The 19024-nt window shown below is 41.7% G+C and overlaps 2 protein-coding genes across 4 annotated transcripts; one reads left to right on the forward strand and one right to left on the reverse strand.

Annotated features, from left to right (window-relative positions):
* Positions 1-77: 77 nt before the first annotated feature.
* EMB25 (DEAD/DEAH box helicase) lies at positions 78-12913 on the forward strand. 2 transcript variants are annotated; one of them, XM_078574766.1, is made up of 16 exons: positions 79-691; positions 1347-1522; positions 4792-4905; positions 5479-5587; positions 5674-5760; positions 6172-6290; positions 6853-7033; positions 7131-7730; positions 7814-8092; positions 9250-9456; positions 10150-10473; positions 10749-10985; positions 11598-11818; positions 12120-12219; positions 12300-12446; positions 12536-12913. In XM_078574766.1, the coding sequence occupies exons 1-16, from the start codon at positions 122-124 to the stop codon at positions 12632-12634; spliced, it is 3570 nt and encodes a 1189-aa protein (XP_078430892.1). In that variant the 5' UTR covers positions 79-121; the 3' UTR covers positions 12635-12913. The 2 variants fall into 2 exon arrangements, with proteins under 2 accessions (XP_078430901.1, XP_078430892.1); XM_078574775.1 differs by lacking the exons at positions 11598-11818; positions 12120-12219; positions 12300-12446; positions 12536-12913 and adding an exon at positions 11239-11518 and having other exon boundaries at positions 78-691.
* On the reverse strand, positions 12634-14816 carry LOC144702753 (E2F transcription factor-like E2FE). Of its 2 annotated transcripts, none has more exons than XM_078574782.1 (9): positions 14386-14816; positions 14171-14291; positions 14008-14085; positions 13815-13944; positions 13655-13740; positions 13517-13586; positions 13370-13440; positions 12903-13296; positions 12634-12812 (listed from the first exon to the last, which is right to left on the reverse strand). In XM_078574782.1, exons 1-9 carry the CDS (start codon positions 14457-14459, stop codon positions 12676-12678), a joined length of 1161 nt encoding a protein of 386 aa, XP_078430908.1. In that variant the 5' UTR covers positions 14460-14816; the 3' UTR covers positions 12634-12675. The 2 variants fall into 2 exon arrangements, with proteins under 2 accessions (XP_078430908.1, XP_078430914.1); XM_078574788.1 differs by having other exon boundaries at positions 13670-13740; positions 14386-14814.
* Positions 14817-19024: the final 4208 nt, after the last annotated feature.

The raw sequence follows: 19024 nt of genomic DNA on the forward strand, positions 1-19024 counted from the left end.
GGTTCAGACCGGCCGGTCCGCGTCAGCCGAGTCGGAACTTCCGTGTGGAGCTTAAATTCTGGAGGGGGCGGAGGTGATAACTGATAACACTGCCGTGTAGAGAGAGTTAGAGAGAGAGAGGATGGAAGCGCTGCCATGGCGGGCAGTTGCATCTTCGCAGTCTTCTCTTCGGGCGGAAGTGACATCGACGCAGAGCTCCTCTCGTAGAAGGCCATGGCGAAATGTCATGTACTGCCGCCATCGCATCAGCTTCCATTCTGGTTCGTGTTCTTGGCTGGTTCCGTTGCGTTCCCTGCACCCCTGCTCGTCGAGGAATCGCGGTTTGAAATCTTCAATCTCTTGTCGATTCGCTCGGGAGACTTCAACCTCCGGAAAGCAGTTGTCTGATGCGGAGGATTATGAGGACGAAGAAGAAGATGATGAGGACGATGATGATGATGATGACGAAGCTGCCGCAGAGTATATCACTGAGGAGTCTCCTGAATTTTCGGAGGAGGATGATGGAGTTGGCGTTGTTGTGGCTTCGGATGATGGTTTCGGCGTTGGGGATGACGTACGAACTGAAAGATTTGAAGAACATAAATGGCAGCGCGTCTCTAGACTCCTCGCTGAAGTGAGAGAGTATGGAGAAGAGATCATAGACTACTCTGAACTGGCGGGAATTTACGACTTCCCCTTGGACAAATTTCAAGTAAGATGTCATGAACTTCGCATAATTTGTCTTCATCCATTCGTTAGACTCCCAAACCAATCATCGATGATCATGCCTTCATTTTTATCGACCTTCATTTCCAGTAAAATGCATTGGAACTAGAGATGTATGTTATTTGATATCTCCAGCTCAATTCATGTGTTCTTTGCGGTGACAAACAATTGTAAGATAAGTCCGCCTGCTGGAAATCATGCATCTACAAACCCAGGATGTAACGTCTTTTCGGATCTAAAGCATTCCGTTCGTCCGCTGGATGGACTTTCTTATTTCAGTCTTTTTCAAACACAGAATTTAGCTTTATTAATTCATTACTTTCATAAATAAAGGTGCATACTGTTTTGATGAATCCCTTGATCTATATAATGAATCATTACAGTTAAAGCGATATCTATCTTCAAAAGAAAATGATAAAATAATTGGTCGTCCATTTGTAAAATGCTAGAAGGTATTTTAAATTTATGATTAACTTATTCTGATACTTTACGGTAGCTGCTAGCATTTTGATAGGCAAAAAATATGACGCTAGCTGCATCAATCTTAAGGCTGATAATCTTCGACATCCAATCGTTGCACAATCAATTGGACACAGCCTGTTAACCTTCAAATGTTGTCGTCTTTTTCCTTTATTTGACAGCAAGCAGCTATACGGTCATTTTTGGATGGTTCTTCTGTCGTCGTTTCTGTCCCGACAAGCAGTGGAAAGACTCTAATTGCAGAGTGCGCAGGAATAGCTACAGTAGCAAGGGGTAGGAGACTATTCTACACCACTCCGTTGAAGGCCTTATCTAATCAGAAGTACCGAGAATTTCGGTAATGGGAAGGATCTTTTTAGTTTTACGTGGGAAATTTTATGAATGGGCTCATTATATTTTACATCGAGCGTACAGGTTTATTTATCATTGTCTAATCTTAATCGGTTGTCACGTTTTTACACTTCTCGTTCCTCAACCAAGGAAATGCCAACATCATTTTTTTTTCTAAATAATGGAAGTTGGATTCATTAACCAAGAACTCTTACATGGGTACGGTGTTGGTCAAATGCAACTTGCATTGTTTGCAAAAGCTGATGTTTTAAGGCGTAAGAGGGATATGGCATGAAATATTGTGAATCTGCCAAAGTTCCTCCTCAACACTTCAACCAGAATGTGACGCATTTTTCTGATCTGACTGTACTAATACTATAACATAGAAAGAAAATAATTCAGGAGATAGGATGAAAAATTGTCCGCTGAATGGGTTTAGTGTCTTTCCTCAATTTTCTGGGAGATGGACATTTCAGTGTTTGAAAGTCATCTCATTAAATTTGGCCCATTCATCTTCTCTTTACGGGTTTTCAAGCAGAATGAAACTTCAGACTAAACTCTGTGTCCAAATATTGGATTGTCCTTTGCCTTTCTATCTTGATTCCTTAGACATAAAATTGTCGTATGGTATGCTCTTGATACCATTGGTTATCAAGTAGGGAGATCTGCAATAAATTTCCCTTGAAATAATATTCCCGAAGTGGAATTTCAACCAAGAATGAATAAATGTGTACTGGGTAATCCCAATGTTCACGATAATCAAGTCAGATCGAAACGGGTAAACGTCCACAGACAGAAAAGATAGAACGCAAGTATGGGTGAAGAAAAAAGATATGGGTTGAAAAGAATCGGATAGATTCTTCTTCCTTCTGGTCCGAGGCCTCCCCTGCGCTTCAGCCTTCTGCGGCAGTAGCCTAGTCAAGAACAACTTTTCTTGAAAATAATCTCTATCCCTATTTCTTCCAATCCCCTTGTGTTATTTCCATCTTACGTGCCCCCTTACCCTTGTATTCAACTGGTTCCACATTCTCTTCTCAATCCGCCTTCGGCACGTTCTTGAAAAGAACGTATCGGATATTTTTCTAATTGAAGTTTGAGTAGACAAGTGAGGTATCCAATTTGTTACCGTCTTACATGTTGGCAGTCAATATGCTGTGAGACTTCCAATCAAATGTATTCCTCCAACCATCCATGTTGAAGGTGAACTGCAAGTTACATCTTCTGGTTATGTCATGTCTTTCCGCAAAAAAATCATATTATTGTCCCGATCATATATATCCACAGGTGATGTAATTGTGCCCTCTCTTTTCAAGAATTATTCATTATAAATCCTTCAGAAACTAAATCAGGCATGTAATAAATACATATGCTGATGGAGTCCTAGGCACCTGAGCCTTCCCTGCAATTGATGCCATGGAAGACTTGCAAGGTTGGAAGAGCAAAAGTAATACAGTCCATCCCTGATCCTAGGTAGCTCATGCTTCATGCCCTTAAGCTCGCCGTAGTTGGGAACATGTTATACGTGAGTCAGGGTTCCAATCAGTTCAATCTCTGTATTACTGATTCCAGCAACTGTAAGCAAAATCCCACCTACTGTAAATTCAATGGTGTCGTATAGCTAATAGCGTGTTACATACCTCTGTAAATTCTGGTTTACTAGTTTAGGTGACCTCATTCATGATCCAAGAATCAACGCCAATATATAACAATGCTGATTCAAGATTCAACAGCAATGCATGATTCAAGAATCAACAGCCATGCACGATTCTAGTGTCCAAGGACGGGCTCGCCCAAGGTCGAGGGCCTCATGGCATCATGGTTCCCTTGAGGTGTAAACAGATAAGGGAGAGGTTGACCATGTAAGAGGAGAGCTTTAGCTCTTTTCACCTGTACCCGTGAGTGGTTACTGCTTTGTCCGCCTTAAATCATTTTCCAAAAAAAAAACAAACAACGATGCACGTTTCAAGAATCAACGGCAATTCACAGCAGAGAAAACTGAGGGAGAAGAGAGCAAGGAAGTGACAAGATATGAGAAGATCTGGTTGGATTGGAATCTCCTTCTCTAGAAGTCAGGAGACTCTCCTTCCCCCGCCAGGCTGAACACAATTTCTTTAAAATTTATTCCCCCTTTTATTTGCTTTTTCCGCTTTTAAGTATTTGAACTCCAACACTCGCCATTGTCCACATGTGACGGGTTGCTTCATCCTCTTTTCTAAATCCAGAACTTCGAGTTCTGATATAGTTTGCTTACAATTGGAAAACATATGAGTTACATGAGTGAACCATAGAAGTGGACCCAACTATTTCATTTCCTTTGAGACGGTGCCAAAGCTGATTCAGTTTTTCCTTCAATCTTTCCATATCATTTACAATGGCTAACGCAATGTTTAAATATGCCTAAAACTGTGCAAAACACGAGATGCTCATGTGCTACTTCACAACTCTATAACAATAAGCATGATGTAAAATGCATTTAAGATATATTTGTTTGCTTTCCCGTAATTTGTCTTCAAGTATGAGGCATTTTCTAACACGTTCTTTGTGATTTTACCGCTTGAGTAAATTTTCCTTCCATATGTGAAGAGCAATAGTTAAATACTGTCAGACACACTTAGTGCCCAGGTTCGCTACTCTTAAATAGGAATAGAAATTTCCAAGGCAATTATATGAAAGTCCTTATAAGGTGGTCACCATTTCGTCAGATGACAGTCCCTTTTATTTTCAAAAAAAATAAAATAAAATAAGCAAGTCCTTATCATCTAACAAAACTGAAAACATTTTATTGACAGTGTTTATTGTTTGGGAGAAGACCTTTTTTCAACTTTTTACAATTTTAGCCCAAAAAGTTACCAATTTTATTTATTTCCCTGTATCATTTGACCATTGTAAATTCGTAATTAATGAAATCGGGATCACCCTAAATTATGGTATTCCTCTTCTTTTCTCTCCTCCTCTCCATCTCCTGTGAAGCTTCTCTCCTATGGCCATCTAAAGTTCGTGGGGCTGTTGAAGCTCATGGTGGTTTTATGCGCTTCCTCAAGCTGATCTTGCCTGCTCAACATTCTATATTCTAACAAAACTGAAAATGTTTTCTTGATAATGTGTATCAATCCGTGTCTAACAGAAGGTCAGTCCATCAATTTGCTCTTTGTTGTATTGTCATCGAACCTGAGAAGTGATTGACTATTGTCCTTTTGGCCCTTTTGTAGTATTATACTTGGCTTCTGTGAGACCTTTTATGCATTGTCCCATTAATTCACACTGAAACCTTTCCAGGGAGACATTTGGTGAAAATAGCGTTGGTCTTCTGACGGGAGACACAGCAATAAATAAAGATGCTCCGATAATGATTATGACTACAGAGATATTACGCAATATGCTTTACCAGAGGTGAGTACAAAATTAATTTATAATGAATCGATAATTTTTTTTTGTTTCCACACCACGTTTTCTGGTGTCCCATCATTTCATGAAATCTTATTATCATCTATTTCTATTCTCTAATAGAACTGCAGTGTTGTTACCAAACCAGTGTCTAGTTGCTGTGGTTTAAAGAATATTCTGTAACATCCGAAGTTCTATAATGGACAGATAGAGACCTTCAGTATGAAATATCAGAGAATGTTAGGGGTCTTCTTTGAGAATCAAGCATAACATGGCTGATTCCTTGAGCATGAAAATACTTAAATGATTAATTAAGCTTATATGGTATAGATGTGTATGGTTTGTGTTGATAAATATAATAAAGATGCGTAACCTTTTTGTACTTGGAACGGGTAAAATATTTGAAAGTATTATCTATGTTTGATCCAAGCCAACCGACAACTATTTACGCGGTTACTTTCATTGAAAGTGCAAACGTGAGATATTTTCTCAGGTTTCGTTTACTTTATGTTGTATTCTGCTCTAACATTTTTTTCCAATGTTATAAAATCTAAAGTTGTTTTTGTTTGCATTTTATAGCATTGGAATGATTTCCTCGGGGAGCCGATTATTTGAAGTTGATGTAATTGTACTAGATGAAGTGCACTATCTTAGTGACATATCCCGTGGTACTGTATGGGAGGAAATAGTACGTTATGTGTAAACCTTCTTATCCGCAGCCTTATTTGACTGTGTTACTTGGTTTGTGAATAATGTTTGTTCATTCAAAAATAGGTTATTTATTGCCCCAAGGAGGTCCAACTTATATGTCTCTCAGCGACAGTTGCAAATCCAGATGAGCTTGCTGGTTGGATTGGGGAGGTAGGCCATGTTTCACCGCATTCTTCCAATCGCCTAATGCCTACATATCCCCTTGCGTCCATGGATCGGCTCCTGAAAGGATGCTCCGGTTCTCCTGCTCGCTGGATGCAGCCGTCCACTCCCTGAAGATGTCTTCCTTCTGGGAAAGAATGTGGAAGTCGGAGCTTCAGCGTTAGTCCGTCCTCTTGATTGCTGCTTGTCTAGAAATGGGTTCTTTTGGTAGCCATGCTACTTTCACTTGATTCGAGGAAGAGTTTCCTGCTGCTGTTCGTGGCAGCCTTCACAAAATCAAGATTTCATCTTTGAAGCATAAATTACAAAAATATATGAATGACTTCTAGTTATTCCGGTTGCATATGTTTTTCCTTCATTGAATTGGTTTTAGGTTCTAAATTTCATCTTTTTTTTCAGATTCATGGTAAAACAGACTTGGTAACGTCTGGGAAAAGACCAGTTCCGTTGACTTGGCACTTCTCATTGAAGAATTCCCTGCTTCCACTTCTAGATGAGAAGGGTCGAAAAATGAACAGGTATATAATGTTATGCATGTTTTATCATTAGATAAACATATTGTAGAGTAGGCCAGTGTTATATCTCCACTTTATAATTGTCGGACAGTTGAGGAACGCTTCATAATTTGCCGAGGAATGATAAGGCATCATTATTGGATCCTTTATTCCGACTTCTAGACTAGAAACTGCTGGAAGAATGTGATGAGGGGGAAAATAGTGGATGTAGAACCGACCACTCTGTGCGGGGTTGTCAGATAACCTGGACCGCATCTTTCAAGATAACAGGTTGTCAGGCTGAAGAAATGAACTAAGATGCGGTGCTTAATAGGCTGACCTACTGATTCATGTTACAAAAATTCGTGGGGAAAATTGAGCTTTTTTATTGAAATAGGTGTAGACCCGTTTTTGAAAGTTCATCGAAATATCAACACTAGTGGCAGGTCGTAAAGTTTTTTTTAAGCTTTAATTTTTATCGGACTGTTTTTTTTCAGCAAGTTTTCAAGAGAACATCACAGATTTCATGTTCGTATTATACACTTTTATGAATCTAAATGAGCCTCATTTGTCATATGTTGTACAGAAAATTATCCATCGACTATATTCAACTTTCTTCTCCCCAAGTAGAGTCCTACCGAGATAGTGCTTCAAGGAAAAGGAATTCTAGAAGGGACAAAAATGAGCAAATCTACAGTGGGAATGGAAATATTTCTAGACCGACAATTTTATCAAAGAATGATGTAAATATTATGCGTCGTTCACAGGTTTGACATTTATAAACTATAAAAGACCAGCTTGTTCCATTATTTTAGAGTATCGGGTCTCTTTTTAAGTTAACTGTGTAAATGTGTTGTTCGTCAGACGCCACTCATTAGGGATACGCTAAGGCAACTTCAGGCAAGGGACATGCTTCCAGCCATTTGGTTCATCTTTAGCAGAAAAGGGTGTGATGCAGCAGTTCAGTACATGGAAGACTCCAATCTTTTAGATGAGTATGAGCGGGTAGAAGTTGAACTCGCTTTGAGAAGATTTAAAGTCAAATATCCCGATGCAGTGAGAGAGAACGCAGTGAAGGGTCTTTTGAATGGGGTCGCCTCTCATCATGCTGGTTCTTTGCCTCTGTGGAAATCTTTTATTGAGGAGCTTTTCCAGCGAGGGCTTGTCAAGGTCGTCTTTGCAACTGAAACGCTAGCTGCAGGAATAAACATGCCAGCGAGGACTGCCGTAATTGCGTCCCTCAGTAAAAGGAAAGAGAATGGGCGATCACTTTTAAGCTCAAATGAACTCCATCAGATGGCCGGTAGAGCAGGTCGCAGAGGGATTGATGAGAAGGGTCATGTTGTTCTCGTCCAAACTCCTTATGAAGGGGCTGAAGAATGCTTTGAACTGCTCTCTGCTGGCCTTGAACCACTTGTTTCACAATTCAGTGCATCGTACGGAATGGTTTTGAATCTACTCGCGGTATGTATCCTTATTATATTTTTTTCTTGTTACACGTGCCTCCATGATTTATGGGTGTCCTACTATTCATTGAACTTTTTCAGGGCGAAAAGGTTACGACGGTCCGATTGAAGGAATCAGAGGCAAAATCTCTTTCATCTGGTAGAACGCTTGATGAAGCTCGTAAACTAATTGAGCAGAGTTTTGGGAATTATGTTGGAAGCAATGTAATGGTCTCTGCGAAGGAGGAAATTAGAAAAATTCAGCAAGAAATAGAGATTCTGTCTTCAGAAGTCAGCGATGATTCCATTGACAGAAAATGTCAGGAACAACTGTCAGAGGCAGACTACAGTGAGATATCCCAACTTCAAGAGGAACTGAGGGTACTACCCTGTTGCTTTTCTTTTTTGAATAATAAAATCTTTAATATGATTATGGATTTTGGTGTATATTTTTGGGCTTCTTTATTGTTTTCCCCCGGTCTTCTTTAGACTAAGATGCACGGTTTTCTAGGACTTATAGACCTTGGGTTTGGCGCTTGCAAAATCTGTGCATAACAAAAAAAAATTAACGTACTTATCTGATTAATTTTGGCTCTGATTAACGCACTTACTTTTTGCACAATAATGATTGATTGTGGGGCACAAGTTTTACATTAATTTCAAACTAAGATAAAATGATTGTTTTTTTACTGCATTTTTTAAGATTAACCATGTATCAAGATTAACCTAGATCTTCAGACACATTTTCAAGAATATAGAGAATAGAGATTTTGGGAGCTTTTATGTCCAACCTTCTAGGTGATGTTTGTCTAACGAAGGCAAATCTGGCGTTGTCTTTTGCCCAAATGTGACCTAATGCTAAAGGGAGTGAGAGAGACCGACAAATCTGAAGTCTGAAACGGTTCGGCTGCAAGTTGAAGGTATCGGTGCGGACAAAAGTCTTTGTCTCGGCATCTTAATGATGTCTAGAGCATAGGGTGAAAGGGAGTGTTGGATTTTACAGGTAGAAAGTCTTTTGAAAACATGTCAGGGGATTCTATGTAATAGTCTTGTGAATTTTGTATATTTAAGTCAGAAAACCAGAAACGAGAGTAAACGGTTTCACCCAAATGTGAAGTACCTTGTTTTCCATCACTCCACAATCTGGACAGTGTCGAGGGCAATGATGTGGGATTTGATATTTGATCTTAGCCTTGAAAACAAGTTCGAAATCTACTTTACTTTTCATTGCTGCATCTTGAATTTTTATCGATTCGAGTTAGAGTAATACATTCGCTGATAAACTTGAATGCACTTTCTGGTGAATCATATGTCTGGAGGTAGTTTTATCGGATTCAGTGCTCCATTGTCTTTTCATTTTATCTTCTATGTTCGAGCTTTACAGGATCGAATTAGATACATCTTGCCAGTAATTAGCTGCATGTAATTAATTGGTTCCATCGCCTAATCCTCACTTCAGAAACTAATCCACCAAATAACTTTGTTAGGTAGTTTACGTCAATTTTGCAATTAATAAACTTCGTGTCTTTTTTTCTCAGGCAGAAAAGAAAGTTCGGTTAGCATTGCGGAGAAAGATGGAATTAGAGAGGATGGTTGGTTGGAGACCTGTGCTGGAAAGCTCAGATAACAGCAACCTGCCCTTTATCTGTTTGCAGTACAAGGATAATGAAGGAGTTCAACAACTTGTTTCGGCTGTCTACATTGGGAAAGTAGATTCTTTTCCCATTTCTGAAACTTTGAACACGGTAAAAAAATTAGATTAGCCACTTCATGTTTCCAATTCACCATTCAATCCTCCAATCATAAAATAAAGTACCACTATATGCATTCTCATATGGGCCATAAGATTCATCATTCCTGAAGAACAACATCCTGATTAAGAGGAAAAGTAGTGCCCTTTTTTTAGATATAGCTTTTCATACGTTAAGCACTTGAATCTTGACATGGTATCAGAGACAAGGTTGCAGGCTCAAATCCCAGAAACAACACTGTGTGTGCCTGAGCCATGAATATGCCAGCAGAAGGTGTTATAGGGAGTGTTTAGCGATCAACATCCAGCCTAAATTTTTGGAGAGTAAGTAGCCCATGCTATCAGCCTTAGCTTTAGCGCAGTGGTAAACGCTAAAATTCTAACATGGTATCAGAGCTCTGATACCATGTTTATATTTGGGTTTTATCAACTGTGCTAAAAGCAACAGACAATAGATTTAGGCTGGATGTTGTTCTTTGACAGTCATGTATAAGAACTTTTCTGACTTCCTTTTCTCTCTCATAGGACATTTTCCTCATGTGACAGGTGTACATGTTAATATTTAAGTTTTATCAACTGTGCTAAAAGCAATAGACAATAGATTTAGGCTGGATGTTGTTCTTTAACAGTCATGTATAAGAAATTTTCTGACTTTCCTTTCTCATAAGACATTTTCCTCATGTGACAGGTGTACATGGACCAAGACTCTGAGGATGGAGTCACGGATGCAAGCCCTGGTTATGTGGCGTTAGGCTCAGACAACACGTGGTATCTTTTCTCAGAGAAATGGATTAAGACACTGCACAAGACTGGATTTCCTAACGTCGCCGTGTCCGAAGGGGGTGTCTTGCCGCTGGATTCTTTGAGGGGCCTTTTTGTGAAGGAACCTATGCAGTGGGAGAAACTTGCCAAATCTGAATTTGGGCCGCTGTTGTCTATGGTTGGATCTCTGGAAACATGGTCATGGAGTCTCAATGTTCCGGTCCTCAGCAGCCTATCGGAAGATGATGAGGTATCAACACAATTGTCTTTTTATCATATAAGATTATATCTATATTGCGGGCGTTAGTTTTCACTTTTCTTCTTTTGGAAAAATTGAAGTCATTATTCTGATGGAATTGGCTCAACGATTCTAGCATCATAAAAATTCTAAACGTCGGGTGAAATATTTTCATGTTAAAATTTTTTCTAATTATTAATCTACTTTTCAAGTGTCATTTCTGTAATCATCGCACTTGATCAACATTGAAAGCGCCTAATGATTTAACGATATTTTCTTACTTTTAGATTAAACCTTGGTCAGAGACATATCAGTCAGCAGTGGAAAGCTACAGAGAACAGAAGAAAAAGGTTTCACGCTTGAAGAAAAGAATCACAGGTGCTAAAGGCTTCAAAGAGTTTAAGAGGATCATAGATCAAGTGAATTTTACCAAGGAAAAAATCCAGAGGTTGGACGCCAGGTCAAAACGTTTGATCAAGAGAATCGAACAAATAGAACCTTCAGGCTGGAAGGAGTTTCTCCAGGTATCTTCGTATATCGTGTTTCTATTTTAAGAGTTATAATGTTGACATGGTGAAAATATCTAGTCAGGTCGTAATTATAAGAAGACAGGATCCAGTAAGCCCACTAGGGGCATTTTCATCTTTAGACATCCCTTTTACGTTTCCTTTAAGTATGTAGCCCTCCTTGTGGGAGGGCAGGATATGAATCATCAAGTTGTTGGCTTCAAGTAGCCCCTCCTCTCCCTCGGTGACGCCCACTCCGTCGAACTCTCAGGTGACGCCCACTCCGCCGTTCTCACCTGCCGTAGTCCATTCCGGCACGCCGACAACCATCCCGGCACCTTCCCTCTCCCTCCTCCATCTTCTCCCCTGTACGTATCAGAGACACTTGCAAAACTGGGGAATTCTGGTGTGCTGTAGATCTTAATATTTCTTTACTTTCTTACATATTCCCTTTGGATACTTTGTTAACTGTTATGTCAAAATAGTTTCTATAACCGCAGTATAAATTAATAAATGAGGGCTTAAAATTAGAAAATTACTAGAAAGGAAAATAAGTGCCGCCAGTGTGATATTATCTCCAACATTTTATGAAAGTTTAAAATGTGTTTGATTTTTTCTCCCTATTTCCAGATCAGCAATGTGGTACAGGAAGCCAGGGCCCTGGATATCAACTCTCACATCATTTACCCTCTGGGCGAAACGGCAGCAGCGCTCCGTGGAGAAAATGAGCTCTGGTTTGCCATGGTCCTGAGGAACAAATTACTCACCGATTTAAAGCCTCCTCAGCTCGCCGCCGTCTGCTCTAGCTTAGTTTCCGAAGGGATCAAACTTCGTCCCTGGAAAAATAATTGGTAAAGTTCTCCCTTCATTAGTCTAAGGATTGTGGACGGATGACAATCCATCATCCATTCCATCTCTTATCATCATCAGTCATCCGTCCAGACCTCAAGACGAAAGCCTTAGTTTCTTCTATGCGGTTATGTTCCATCCTGTTCCATCATCAGACGCTGGTGATTTACTCTAGGTTTACGCAACGCATCAAAACAGCAGACTCTGTGACAGATGACTGACCGCAATGCCATTCTGTCCAATGTTCATCTCGCTAATTTTCAATTATAGCTAATTTTTCTGTTGCATTTTTATTAACCGTAGCTACATATATGAACCGTCATCCATCGTGGTCGGTGCCGTGGAGTACTTAGAGGACCAGAGACTCGCCCTACTCAAGCTCCAAGAGAAGCACGGCGTGCAGGTGAATTCCATTCACTTAAGCTCATAATTCTATAAAAAAAATCAGATTTTTTTCTGAATTTTACTGTTAAATTTTTTCAGATTCCCTGCATGCTGGACGCTCAATTTTCTGGAATGGTGGAGGCCTGGGCGTCTGGTCTGACCTGGAGGGAAATAATGATGGATTGCGCCTTGGACGACGGAGATTTCGCCAGACTCCTCCGTCGAACCATAGATCTTCTAGCTCAGGTAAGTAGGCCAGTAAAAGAACCTCACATTTTCTTCCAAAACGGACATAAATATTTCATTTTTTATTTCATTTTCCGGTGCTTCTGAAGATACCCAAGCTGCCGAACATGGACCCGAAGTTGCAGAAGAACGCGGTGGCCGCGTCCAGCGTGATGGACAGAGCCCCCATAAGCGAGCTAGTCGGATGAACCTCTCGCTTTTAACTTAAAACAAACGGCCCGGTCTCTCTCTACACACCTTGGTTCTCACCCACGCAAATGGGCTGATCAGCGGCTCGGCAGAGATGCTCCATTTGACCGTCCTGCGCGAGCTGGGCGTACCATGACTTCCACGCTTCCAAGTAGTGAGCGAAGAGCTCGCCCAAAGCTGCAAACAAAAGAAAAAAAGAGGAAAATAAAATACATCCTCCATGTACGCAAATCTCCCTCGACTTTATAAGATTAATTGATTAATTACCTTGGTTGTGATATCGAGGATGGAGAGAGGCAGCCATGGCCTCCCAGTCTAAAGTCGCCTTTCCTTCGTCTTCTTCCCCGGGCTTTTTCTCTTCGGCGTTTGCCGGGCAGAACGGACCAAAGGCGTAGCCTTTGTTGCCGCGGAGCAGCTGCCTGCTCGCCGCTAGATTGCACTCCTTCAAATCCTCCGTTTTGCTCCGTAGAGCGACTGTTTTCCTCTGTTTTCCCTCCGCTGGCGGCGACGCGAGCTTCCCCTTCTTTATCTCCGTGTTCGTCACGTCCGTGCCGAACGCTCTCTTGTTCTTCTGCTTGCCGAGAACCGCTTCTTCTTGAATCGGCTTCCCGATCGCTCCGATCCACCGGAACGCCGGCTTCCTGCTCTCCGAGTTCTGCGTCTGGCATGAGATGATCATGTTTAAATCAAGAACCCGCGGATTTTCGGTTCAGATTTCTATAGATCTGGCTAACCTTCTCGATGAGTTTCATGGAGGAAAGCACGTTGGCGATGTCGTAGAGTCTTCGAACTTTGGCTGCATTGTCTTCGCCGAAAGAGAAGAAGTATAAGTCAATCGGGAAGAAACTGGAATTTGCTAGAGTGAAGGCGTTTTTGCATACTTCTCATTGTGGAAGAATCGCCGTCGCCGAGTAACAATCTGGCTGCCTCGTCTAGCGAGATGGTCTCCACCTTTTCAAACCAGAATCGAGATCTGAGAGCCTGGTTTGATTCGAGAAATTCGGTTTTTTTTGCCTTAATTTTGGTTTGCTTACTTCGCTGGTGAGGAAGACCTTGACGAAGCTCTGCGTGAGCAGCCCTAGCGACTTCTCTCGCCTGTTCTCCGCTGCAACGAGTCTCGAATCAGAAAAGGAGACTTGGCGGAGGATTTGTAATCGACGGCTGGGATGGAATGATCACCAGATCTGGATTTGCCTTGAGGAAGATCGTCCGCGGAGGCCTGAGGAGGAGGCTTGAACTCCTCTTCGTCGTCCGACGCCGGTAGAATTCCCGGCGATCCGCCGCCGGCGATCTCTCTAAGCGCCTCGCTCTGAGGAACAACGCGAGGATTAAGCGGTAGAAAAAGGAAGGAGATCGAAATGGAAGAACTGACCTTTAGATCCGCCAGAGCTTTGGGGATCCCCGAGAAGCCGATCCAACGGTACCGATTCTTCGCCTTCCTGGAGAGAACCTGCAGATCGGGAAGAACCGGCGACGAATCAGCAAATCCGGCGCCGGATCGGTCGATCGATCTATCTGCATTGGGGGAAACTTACGCCGATGCTCTCGAGGACATTGACGATGTCGTAGATCCGCCGCCTCTCGACTCCCAAGCGAGCCGCGGCGTCGTCGAGGCCGACGGAATCGACGCCGTCGCGATTGTACAGGGTTATGAAGCTGCAGAGAAGGGAAATTTTATCGTTTGTGCGATGGAGCGGGGGAAATCGAGGAGGAGAGTGAGAGAGAGAGAGAGAGAGAGAGAGAGTGGTACTTGGCGCAGAGGAGGCCGAGGGACTTCTCCTTGCGGCTGTAGTTTTGGGGGTGTGGTCGGATGCCGGCTTCCATGGCGGGGGGAAGAGCGTCGAGCGAGCGAGAGATGCGGAGCGGGTAGGAATGAGGATGAGTGTGGTGATGGGGGAGAGAAGAGCGGGCAGAAGGAGGCGCCGGCGGGCGGTTTGAAAATTTCAAATTTCGCGGCTGATGTGGTTTAACGGTAGGGGGGGCGCGCCTTTTCTTGAAGGAAAGCGGGGGTTGGGGGGTCCCATTCCTCTCTCTTCTCCTCTCTCATCTCCCACCTCTCCGTCTCTCCTACTATCCTCGCTGTCTCTCTCCTCTTACCTATCTCTCCCTCCCTCCTCTCTGTCTCTCTCTCTCACCTCTCTCTCTCTCCCTCCTCTCTGGTGGGATAATAGTGCAGGGACGATTTTTTCGAAGATACAGACGGGAAGAAAATTCATCCCGGGCCCCACCGGACAGAACTATTTTCGTCTCGTGGGACAAAAACACTGTCCATCTGGAGGTCTCGGCTGTTGGACGGACGAATCTGGTCGGAAAACCCCCGGATTCACATCCGACGGTTGAGATGTTGCCACGTGGCCTTGCAATGACAATTTGCATCAAAGTCCCTTTTTTTTAGGTGCGTGCAAATGGACGCTGCTCAGAAATAATTATACATATGGCCCTTTGCATCCTCTCTCCTTTGTAATTCTATAAAAACTTGGAAATTTTTATATTAATGTATTAAAAATATATAATGGGTTTTTTTGTCCGGGACGAGGGACAGGATGAAAATTCGTCCCAGGAGGACTGGACGGGACGAAAATGCATCCCAAGAGGACTGGAGTGGACGGTTTTCTAACCACCGGACAAAAATTCGTCCCTTCCTTCGTCCCCGCACTGAATCCGAACGTCAAATGGGCCGAAATTCCGGGACGATCCGGAACTATACCTCTCTGTCGCTCTCGTCTTCTCCTCTCCCTCTCCCTCTCCCTCCCTCCTCTGTCTCTCTGTATCTCTCTCCGCTCCCCTCTCCTCTGTCTCTCTCTGTATCTCTCTCCTCTCCTCTATCTCTCCCTGTATCTCCCTCCTCTCTCCTCTCCTCTCTCCGTTCTCCTCTATCTCTCTCCTCTCCTCCCTCCATTCTCCTCTATCTCTCTCCTCTCCTCCCTCCGTTCTCCTCTATCTCTCTCCTCTCCTCCCTCCTTTCTCCTCTATCTCTCTCCTCTCCTCCCTCCTTTCTCCTCTATCTCTCTCCTCTCCTCTGTCTCTCTATCTCTCTCCTCTCTCCTCTCCTCTACCTCTCTCTCTGTGTCTCTCTCCTCTCTCCTGTCCTGTAGAGAAGGCTGTGCGGTGCGGTGCGAATTTTTGCACCGCCTGTGCGAATTTTCAATCACACAAAAGGCTCTGTGCGATGTGGGGTGACGATTCGTGTGGAAATTTGCACCTCACATCGCACGAATTCGCACAAATTCAGAAATATACGCCTGCAAGTCCCTTAAAATTTTGTTTTTGCATTTTTACGCCTGCAATGTCCGACCGAGAGATGTTTTAAGGGTATATGCAAGAAAAATTAAAGAAATGTCCCTCCAAATTTTGTAATGGCGTGGAAATCCAATTTTCCTTATAGTTGTACCCATTTTCTTTTATTTTCTATTAAAAATTCATTTCTTCCTCCATTAAATTCCCAAAAATTGATAAGATTTAGAAAATTCTTAACTTCATCTACATATTAATTATTATTATTATTAAACTAAGTATTTAAACCTGCCAATTTATTTTAAACAAAGTTATTCCAGGCTTAAATTAATTTCTTAAAATTGGTGAATTAAAAGGAAATAGGGAAAAATCAGGCATTCACTTGGAATAATAAATCGGAATGTAAATATATAAAAACCCTATTTTAAACTATTGAAATGTATAAAATGTGGTAATTATATAAAATAACAACAAATGATAACTTTATCAATTCCAGGTTTATTAAAAAATTTGCATGTTAATGATTCCGGGGCTAAAATATTTATTATTATACAATAAATTACAATGAAGAATTGCTTTATCAATCATCATCTACTTCAGAAATAACTTCTGGATAATTATTAGATCCAAATGATCAATATGTTCACAAAAATAGTCAATTGAGCAGGTTATTTTTGTCAAGTTGTTTATCATCTGATAAGAATATAGTATGGGGTTGATCAACCAGAGGAAGTATGTATAGAAGATTTAGTCCCAAGAGGAAGAAGAAGAAAAAGAGAAAGAAGAAGAAGAAGAGGAGGAAGAGGAAGAGGAAGAAGAAGGAGAAGGAGAAGAAGAAGAGGAAGAATAAGAGGAAGAAGAAGGAGAAGAAGAAGAAGAGGAACAATAAGAGGAAGAAGAAGGAGAAGAAGAAGAGGAAGAATAAGAGGAATAAGGAGAAGAAGAAGAAGAAAAAAAAAAAAGAAGTGGAGTCAACTCAAAATGTAAGATCAGGTCTAAGGGATACAAGTGGACTGAATATTAGTGGAATCAACTCAAAATAAGTAGACCAAACCCTCCAGTTTAACAAATTGAGCATGCCAGCCCATTTGCACTAAAAGTTGGTGGAAGTTGCAAGCAGTCGTGTATGGCAAGCGATGTAATTGGGCAGTTGTGTGCAGTGGATGAAAATGTTGTACACTTTTTATGAAAGTTTTTGGGCATTCTTCGAGTGGTTGGAAAACTTTGGATCTAGGCTGTTCACATAGACAATAAACGGGCATAAAGAAAGAATTCATCTGAGTGGAAAAGGCGGAATACCACACAAACCTATGGTGAGGTGGTCCGCTGATAGATTGTTACATCAGAAGAAGCGGAAGAATAAGAGGAAGAAGAAGGAGAAGAAGAAGAAGAAGAGGAAGAAGAAGAAGAAAAAGAGAGAGAAGAAGAAGAAGAAGAGGAAGAAGAAGAAGAAAAAGAGAGAGAAGAAGAAGAAGAAGAGGAAGAAGAAGAAGAAAAAGAGAGAGAAGAAGAAGAAGAAGAGGAAGAAGAAGAAGAAAAAGAGAGAGAAGAAGAAGAAGAAGATTTCAGTGATGTAACAATTGATAAACCATTGTTCTTACTCCCCCTGTCCTTTATTGTATTTGCCCATGTAATAATTGATAAACCAATTTAAGATGATGGAAATCTCGCATTTATCAATTATGATGTTAGAGAGGCAAATTCCATATAAATCAAATAGACCGATTGGATTGTTAGATTGAGAGAAAGAGAACAGCCCTATAATAATCGACCGCAGACTGATACTCCACGATCGTGTGAATCATGCTTGATTAAATATTATGAATAGGATTATATTATGAACCCACTGTGACACCCGCCCTGCAAATATCAGCTAAGAAGCTCATAATAAACAATGTAGATCGCTAATTACCTTCGCCTTCCGACTTGGCAGTGTCTTCTTCAAAGGAGAGTAGACTGTAGACACCGCACAAACGCACAATACAGCATCTTCTTCAAAGGGGAGGGAAAGACAGATAGCGAGAGACAGAGAGTGAGAGAGACAGGAAGAGGGGATAGAAAACGAACAATACAGCGAGAGGGAGAGAGGAAGACGAGCATGAAAGCAAGCTCTTGGAGTCAAGGAGTCAGCGACCGTCAACCGAGACTCCAAGAGCGAGTGAGAAACGACGAGGGGGGGGGGAGGGAGCCTTCATAAAAATTGCATATTCGCACCGATTCGCACCGCACAGAAGTCTGTGCGGTACGCGGTTCGGTGCGAACATGTTGTGCAGTGCGGTGTGCGAAATTTGCACCGCACCGCACAAATGCACGAAAAAAATTTGTTTGCACATTTGGACCTTCCCTACTCTCCTCTATCTCTCTCTCCTCTCTCCTCTCCTCTATGTCTCTCTCTCTGTCTCTCTCTCCTCTATCTCTCTCTATGTCTCTCTCTTCTCTCCCCTCTCTCTCTGTGTCTCTCTATTCTCTCTCCTCTCTCTCTCGGCGTGTCTCTCTGTCTCTCCTTTCTCCTCTCTCAGTCACTCGTTGTCTCTGTCCTTTCTCCTCTCTCTCCCTCCCTCCCTCGCTCTAGGAATGGAGGAGCTTTGTGATACTTAGTTCTCATGCAGTCTCTCTCTCTCAGGGAATGAAGAGTCGATGGTATCTTAATCATGTATTCTGTCACCGAGATAACAATCAATTGGATGAACATAAAATCATGATCAGATCGCAACCATCTCAATCATCACCACAAGTCAGAGCATCTGCTTGATCTCGGGGGCGTGACCAGATCATAGGCCTGATTACTGATCCACAATGGGTCAGTAATCAATCACTGGATCTTATTATAGATCGATCATATCGGGATATCCAACCATCTTTATTCATCTAATTTTGATGTTATTTTTTGGATAAGTGATCGCTTTATGTGATTTGAAGATTTAAAGTTTTAGATATTATAGCATTAAATAATATATTGAAATTGAAGGCATTTTGTTGAGTTACTAAGGACAGTCGAATGTTTTTCTACCTAATTAAGAAACAAAGAGGAAAGTCGTATTATTCCTAAGGCAATCAATAATGCAAAAGATATGATAAGGCATCTTACATTAAAGGTTAAACTCATCTACTCTAGTTGTATCGTTATCTTCATCTATTATACATATCTCTCTAGA

Source organism: Wolffia australiana, chromosome 1, assembly GCF_029677425.1.
Source record: "Wolffia australiana isolate 7733 chromosome 1, ASM2967742v1".
Lineage (NCBI taxonomy): Eukaryota > Viridiplantae > Streptophyta > Magnoliopsida > Alismatales > Araceae > Wolffia > Wolffia australiana.

Coding starts and splice junctions, on each gene's coding strand:
- EMB25 (XM_078574766.1), top strand. CDS start 122: ATGGAAGCGCTGCCATGGCGGGCAGTTGCATCTTCGCAGTCTTCTCTT. Junction 1,523..4,791: donor CAGAAGTACCGAGAATTTCG/GTAATGGGAAGG, acceptor AAACCTTTCCAG/GGAGACATTTGGTGAAAATA. Junction 9,457..10,149: donor TTTCTGAAACTTTGAACACG/GTAAAAAAATTA, acceptor CTCATGTGACAG/GTGTACATGGACCAAGACTC.
- LOC144702753 (XM_078574782.1), bottom strand. CDS start 14,459: ATGGAAGCCGGCATCCGACCACACCCCCAAAACTACAGCCGCAAGGAG. Junction 14,292..14,385: donor CTCGGCCTCCTCTGCGCCAA/GTACCACTCTCT, acceptor CCTTCTCTGCAG/CTTCATAACCCTGTACAATC. Junction 13,741..13,814: donor TCAAGGCAAATCCAGATCTG/GTGATCATTCCA, acceptor GACTCGTTGCAG/CGGAGAACAGGCGAGAGAAG.